The sequence below is a fragment of the Gymnoscopelus microlampas genome (assembly GCF_963454915.1).
Source record: "Gymnoscopelus microlampas genome assembly, chromosome: 6".
Classification (NCBI taxonomy): domain Eukaryota; kingdom Metazoa; phylum Chordata; class Actinopteri; order Myctophiformes; family Myctophidae; genus Gymnoscopelus; species Gymnoscopelus microlampas.
Window position 1 is genome coordinate 23,367,556 of NC_139943.1, and position 7,629 is coordinate 23,375,184.

The window sequence follows — 7,629 nt, forward strand, 5'->3', positions numbered from 1 at the left end:
TCAGGGCGTAGCAGTTGCCTTATCAGTCGATCTCCAGAAGTGGAAAAACCTTTTCCAACGACTCTTCCTTTCTATGTGTTTGATTTTGGCCTTCTCCTTCAAAATCATTCTGTGTTTGGCAGAAATAAATACTTTCTTGGTATGTTTGTTGTCGAGTTTGGCATTCTCTTCCAAAACCTCCCCGTGATTGGCAGAAAGAAATACTTTCTTGGTAGGTTTGTTGGCGAGTTTGGCATTCTCTTCCAAAACCTCCCCGTGATTGGCAGAAAGAAATACTTTCTTGGTAGGTTTGTTGGCGAGTTTGGCATTCTCCTCTTCCAAAACCTCCCTGTGATTGGCAGAAAGAATTACTTTCTTGGTAGGTTTGTTAATGAGTTTGACATTCTCCTCTTCCAAAACCTTCCTCTGATTGGCAGAAAGAATTACTTTCTTGGTAGGTTTGTTAGTAAGTTTGGCATTCTCCTCTTCCATAACCTCCCTCTGGTTGGCAGAAAGATTGACTTTGTTGGTGAGTTTGGCATTCTCCTCTTCCAAAACCTCCATCTGATTGGCAGAAATAATTACTTCATTGGTGAGTTTGGCATTCTCCTCTCTTAGAGTGGCATTCTCCGCTCTCAGATTGTTCTTCTCAGCCTCTAGTTGACTCAACAATGGATCTTCTTTGTACAATGATTGCTGAACCTGAGGCTCAGGCTGGTGGCTGACAGGCCACTCTTCCAAGCTATTTGAGCTACTTAGCCAGTCCTCTTCCTGAAACTCTAACTGGTTGAGGTGACGCTCTTTCTTTATCTGGTTGGGGTCAACTGTCAGCTCCTTCACCCTGTTAGCATAGTGTAATGTGTTGCGTGTATCTTCACATGAAATCATACCAGGAGATATGGTTGCAATCATGCACAAACGGGAGTTCTCCTCAATGAAGGAGTCTCTGAGGACCCGAGTGAGCTTGCTGTCTCTGAAGGGAGTATGAGGCTTGTTACGTCCCAGAGCCCTGATGTACTCCTTTAGTGCCAGCAGACTTTTGTTAATCTCGGCTCCCTCCAGGCGAATCCGGCGGTCAGCACTGTATGCGTTAGCTCCTCTTACGCTCCCAGCCAGGTCGATGAGTGAGAACTTCCCGTGCAACTTCCCATTCTTCCGTAGAATGATCTGGAACACAGCGTGGCTCCTAGAAGAGTGTTCGTTGGCCAAAGTCTTAGTTGATATTCTGCATTTGTTTCCCACTTCTATGAGTTTGAGAACATCCTCCATACATTTGACACATTCTTCCTGTAGTCCTACCACCTGAACCTGCTGTTGACCATCCTCCATCACCTTCAGCTTTGCTTTACCATTCAGCAGGTCAAACACATTCCCATTGTAGATTTCAAAGAAGGTTGCATACACTTGTAGTTCTAACTTCATATAGTCAGGTTTCTTCAACATGTGAAATACATCCCGAGCAGTTAATGCGTATAGTCCTTTGGACCAGTCCTGGCTCTCTCCAGAAGAATCTCCACCCATAGTATGTGTTTTTCCACTTCCTGTCTGTCCATATGCAAAGCAGGTAGCCATGCCCCTCTCAAATATCGTCTCCACAAGAGGCCTAGCTGTATACCTGTACACCATCTCATTGGTTGTGGAGTCATCGAAGGCGTAGTCAAAGCGGAAGGTCTGATTCTCCAGGTAGCGGGTCATGTCAAACCTCTGTCTGGGTTTGTTGATTATCACCACGTCTTTACTGGGAATGGTAATAACATCCTGTTGTTTCATTATCAATTCCTTCTTGTTCAGTGGACGCTTCCTCACACAAACAATTATTCTATTTTTTTTAATCAGGTCAGCTTTGGGCAGAGGTTTGAAATCTGGACTAGCTTGAAAATCACACTTACTTACTATGTTCTCTTCTGGGTCACTCTTAGACGTTGTCTGTGCCACACCTGGGGCCATATCTGGGTTTAGAGCAAATATACTTAACAGGTCAACCTCTTTCTCTTTTATGTCTCCGTTCTTCTCAATCCACTCCACTGTGACGCTGTTGCTGTCCTCGTTCAGCGAGATCACAATCGCTTTCTGAATCTTCCAATTTCGCCCATTACTGTGCTTTACTTCCACATAGGTACCAACATCAATCTTACCAAAATGCATTCTACATTAAATATCAAGTGTGTCCTAATTTGTTTGGTAAGTGGATCTTCCATCACAGAGAGAGATATTTGAGATATATCTGAATTCTGCATTGCTGACACATTTATTTATATCCCCAAACTCTCCCAAATTGGTGTGTCACACTGCACGCTGATTGGACAGAGTTAGTTTACAACCTCTAGGGTGCCATGGTATGGTAGCAGAGATCAAACAGACTTGTTTTTATATGGCTTGGCTCTGTAAGAGCCAAATCCTGTCTGTGTGAATCTTGTTTGTCTGGACCCGTCAGCAACACCCCTTGAGCACGCGGGCAATAGGCCAACAAGGTACCTCCATGTGCTTCCATGTTTTCACGTTGTTTGTCGTAATGGAGGGTTCAAATGGGAAAGCAACAGAAAATGAGCTTTGCAAAGATGGCAATATTGTTTCACCATTAACAGCGCTGATGAGATGAATTGAATAAACCATTTCTGCATAAATACTCAATATTGTATGACCTAAAACATCATGACAAGTCCTAAAAGTGGCTAAAGAGAACCCTATTTTAAACAAATAAGATAAAAATATTGTACTTAGTCTATTATTTATGGCAAAAGATGTGACCCACTAGGATTAGCAGTTATTTAAAGGTTAATCTACACGAAGGAATTGTTACCCACAGCTATATAATATCTGAAGGAAGGAGAAAGAAAAACCTGCCCACTCATTTCAATGTAGTTGCTCACCCAGTGCATACGTCCCTACGAACACCTTCCTTCCGGGTATTCGTCAAGCCACTTAATGTCCTTTATGGATCTATGTCATGAACTACCTCCACAAGGTCGAGCCTGTGAATCGGTGAGGTCAAGCTTGCAGTACCATAGTTGTCCACTTGTCAACTTCTGCTTCAAAATCCCCTTCCAATCCTGGGGCCTTGGTATTACCTGTCTTATGACATCAATCATCTATGACATCTATGATGCATGACTCCATATTTGGCCACAGTTTCAGCCCCCCATTGACTTCCATTATGATTTTTTATTTAAAGACAATATAAAACGTGAAAAGAATGTGAGGAGGTATTTCCTTGGCCTACAGGCAGACAAACTCTTGTAGATGGCACCATAGTTGTCTTTGACATAATACAAAAAAATCTGTGATTGTGTTCCTTGACCTACTGTCAGCATGCACAAGACATTTGGCACACACACGCACGCACGCACGCACGCACGCACGCACGCACGCACGCACGCACGCACACACACACACACACACACACACACACACACACACACACACACACACACACACACACACACACACACACACACACACAGTACATACATTACATGGCGCCATAAAACAAAGAAATGTCACTTAGTGCCACGCTGTTAGCTTGCACATCTGCTATTTTTTAACATTTTTGAAAAATCTTGAGAGTGTGAGAACTACAGAAGGCATCTGTAGAATCGGCCGCAGGTCTTAATTTAACAAAAGCCCTTGTGCACACACACACACACACACACACACACACACACACACACACACACACACACACACACACACACACACACACACACACACACACACACAACTGTCGACCAACTAAATCTACAGTAGCCTGTGCAGCCAGACACACATAGTGAGCATGACCTTGTATTAGTTCCTTTAACAGTGTCACATACAGACTGTGGCACAATTATCATATTTGAACTGGGGACCCCAAAAATAATCATATTTGAAATGGGGACCCCACCCTGACAAGCACTTGGAATATAGGAGTTGAGGCATTCAATTTTGTTTGACTCAATATTGTGAAAATAGCCGATCTACAAGCTCACAACGCCTCGCAGCGTGAGACGTTTTTTGCTATTTTCAAAAATGTTGGCTCTTTCTTATATTATTTGACAATTTGGCCAATGTTTGACCAGTTTTTATAGTATAGTTTGTTTATGCAGTAATGGTATTTTTACTTTCTTTCTTTTTTCTTTAGGTATTAAAAAGGTCTTAAAAGTCCTTAAATTGCCACTTCACTGACACCCCCCAACATGACCCCCACAGGCTGAGAACCACTGCTATACTATAGTGAGATGTCAGGCATAAAAGTCAGTGACTCCAACAACCCCCCCCCCCCCCCCCCCCCCACACACACACACACACACACACACACTGCATATAATATGACTATATCGTTGCTGTCCAGTGGAAACCGTGTATGTCTAAAACCGTTACTTGGCAGGAAATGGAAATACTGTGTTAAGTAAAGTCAAATTGTATTATAGCCCAATATCACAAAACAAGCTATAACGAAAACAATAATAAAACAAAGTACTGCAATGCATATACTTACATGCGTACAAATGAGCTGGATGACTGTAATGTAGTGTTCCAACAATGGATTCATTAAGTATTACTTAGTCACAAGCTTCTTTTTTTTTTACACTTTTCACTGGTTACATATTTATAAAACCCACATACTTAATCACTTTCACTTTCAAATAGTATGAAAAATAATGAAAATAGCAGAGGTACAAGCTTACAACACATTATGATGCATGCAACGCATTGTGAGCTTTTAGATATTCCGCTATTTCTGTTTTGTTTGCGCGACGAAGCAGGGCATTCATTTCTGAAAAAAACATAAAAAGCTGAAATATGTAGAATAGATACAGGGTTTCTGCCCGACAGCAACCCTGTATCTATTCTATCTATTCTATTCTATTCTAAGAGGTGTTTTTAAACAGATATAGATATCTATACTTCAATACTTCATATATCAGTGAAGTATTGAAATAAGTTAATTTATGGACCATTTCTCTTACAAAGTGTGCCTGTGTGACATGTGGTTTGACATATTTCTAAAAATAACCTGTTATACACGTATAGGCTACTGTACATTTCACATTCATGTTTCAAAATATCCTACATTTAATCAAAATGTATACCTGTAATAATATTTTGGATCCTATTTTCAAATTATGAAACTGTCTGATGGGAAGATCAGGGCCAGGGGCTTAACCCACGTGACACAAGGAAGACATCCCCTGAATTCCTCTCCTTGTCAGTCATTCTAAAGCCTAATTTATACTGCCGGGGCTCATGTCTCCAAGCTCTGTACTAGACACTATGAGCCATGAGCCATGTCAGCTTGGCTCACACAAGATAAATTACGTCACTGGTTCTCAACATGGGGCCAGGCGGGATTCAAGGGGGTCCCCAGCCAAATGATTGATAGTTAGGAACCTAATGGACCCTATGGGTCCATTAGGTTCATCAGGTTAAACTATAAAGGGTTTAAGTCGTTCCCAAACTTTTTAGCCTCGAGACCCAAAAGAGAAATTTGATGTCTCCCCGGGACCCAAACTAGTGAAAATAGCCAATCTACAAGCTCACAACGTGTCGCTTGTAGTGAGCTTGTAGATCGGCTTGTAGATCTGCTATTTTCACTACTTCTTAAAAGTAATTTCTCTCAAATTTGTGTAATTTATTTGATTTGTTTATTCATGAAATTATTTTGGAAAATGTTTTTAATTTATGAAAAACATAAGATTTTTAGGGCTTTTAAAAAAAGATCTTTTGAAATAATAATGATAAAAAATCAAATAAAGGAAGAATAAAGGGATTTTTACTCGCAACCCATTTGGGAGTGCCAGCCTGTCATGTGTGTCCATTTCAAGACCGTACGTACCATACCTGCTCGTCGTTCTTGATGAGAGCGACTGCTAAATGTCTACGTTGTAACGTAATGTTTAGAATGACCTCATCAAGAAGCTTCCTACACAGTGTGACGGAAAGCTCTAAAATGGCTTCCGTTCAGTCACACATTCCAGGGAGGACCTTGGGACACACGCACACATGCATGCGTGCACACACACACACACACACACACACACACACACACACACACACACACACACACACACACACACACACACACACACACACACACACACACACACACACACACGTAAATATTCCTCTGCTCTATTTCAGTCGTTGTAAGGTGACCCACTACCAGCTGCTTGTCAAGTGACATCACACAACTCACTCGTTCATTTTCACCCATGCATGGTTGTGTGTGTGTGCTTGTTTGCCTGTGAGCATTTGACACGTGAGTCTGTATGCAGTGTGTTGCCACATCTGTCAAGTGCCATGTTTGATATACTGTGTTTGTGTTCATTCAAGCTGGCAGGCCTGTGTTACACCATGTTTTGCTCTGGGAGGTCTGTGGGTCAGATGATTTATCATTGTCCTTGGGAATCCCTTGTTTGTGACACTCAGGAATTATGAATTTGCAACTCATGTACATGCAGTGTTGTTGTGCTATTTTTAAACGTGGGGAGTGTACCAGCCCCTCACTAAACTGTTATAGCTTTAACCACTTAAATCCTATATACTCCCTGTACGTCAAATAGCAAATGTTTGCCTAATTTTGACGAATGCTCGCCTGTTTTCGCTGAATGTTCACCTTTAATAAAAATATATTTACGTAAAAAATATTTAATTGCTTGTAGAGAGCAAATATAAACATGGTGTCATAAATAAATTATATTTACTATATTATAATAATAATAATAATAATAAACCTTACTAGCACCTTTCATGACATGAAATGCAGCTCAAAGTGCTTAACAGAGCAAGAATACAATTACAGAAAAAGTACAACTAATTTAACAATAAAGCAAAAAAAGGAAAGCAAAAGCATAACACATTAAAATAAAAGCAAAAAAGGCAGTGAGTCAGGCAAAACAGTGAGGACATGAATAACAACACTGAGGTGTAAAAATCAACTAAAAGCAAGAGTGAAGAAATATGACATCCATGAGTTCAAGTTGAAATGAGTTCAAGTTCAGCTTTGCACCTGCTATTGGTTGTTCAAAAGGACAACATAAAAGGGCGTTAAGTTTCAACGGTGCATGAATGAAAGTGCACTGAGGTGTAGAATACATGGGATATTATCAAGCAAAGATTACTTATAGGAGTAAATGCACACACATAAATCTAACAACTTTGTAGCACAGTGATGGAAGAAGTACTCACATTTTCTACTTAAGTAAAAGTATCAATACCCTATTGTAGAAATAGTCTGTTACAGGTACAAGTTCGGTATTCAAAATGTACTTGAGTAAAAGTACAAAAGTATTGGCATCAAAATCCCATTTCACAAGTTTTAAAATGTATAAAAATCCTTAGAAAATAGCAGATCTACAAGCTCACAACGCGTCGCAAAGCTACGCATTGTGAGCTTGTAGATCTGCTATTTTCAAATGATATAAGTATATATAGGGCTGAAGTGGTTAATGTATGTTTTGTAATAATAATCAAAATCTACAAAGTAACTAGTAACTAAAGTTTTCAAATAATTGTAGTGGAGTAAAAGTACAATATTTGCCTCTGAGATGTAGTGAAGTACTGTAGAAGTAAAAGTATCGAAATTTGTAAATACTCCAGTAATACTACCTCAAAATTGTATTTAGTTACTTTACACCACTGTGTAGCACACATGTCTGCTTTTCAGCAGAAGGG

At 40.2% G+C, this 7,629-nt stretch overlaps 1 protein-coding gene across 1 annotated transcript; it reads right to left on the reverse strand.

Annotated features, from left to right (window-relative positions):
* LOC311046918 (kinesin-like protein KIF2A) lies at positions 1-2,124 on the reverse strand (the record flags this gene model as incomplete). Its single annotated transcript, XM_084059497.1, has 1 exon — positions 1-2,124. The coding sequence occupies one exon, from the start codon at positions 2,122-2,124 to the stop codon at positions 1-3; it is 2,124 nt and encodes a 707-aa protein (XP_083915623.1).
* Positions 2,125-7,629: the final 5,505 nt, after the last annotated feature.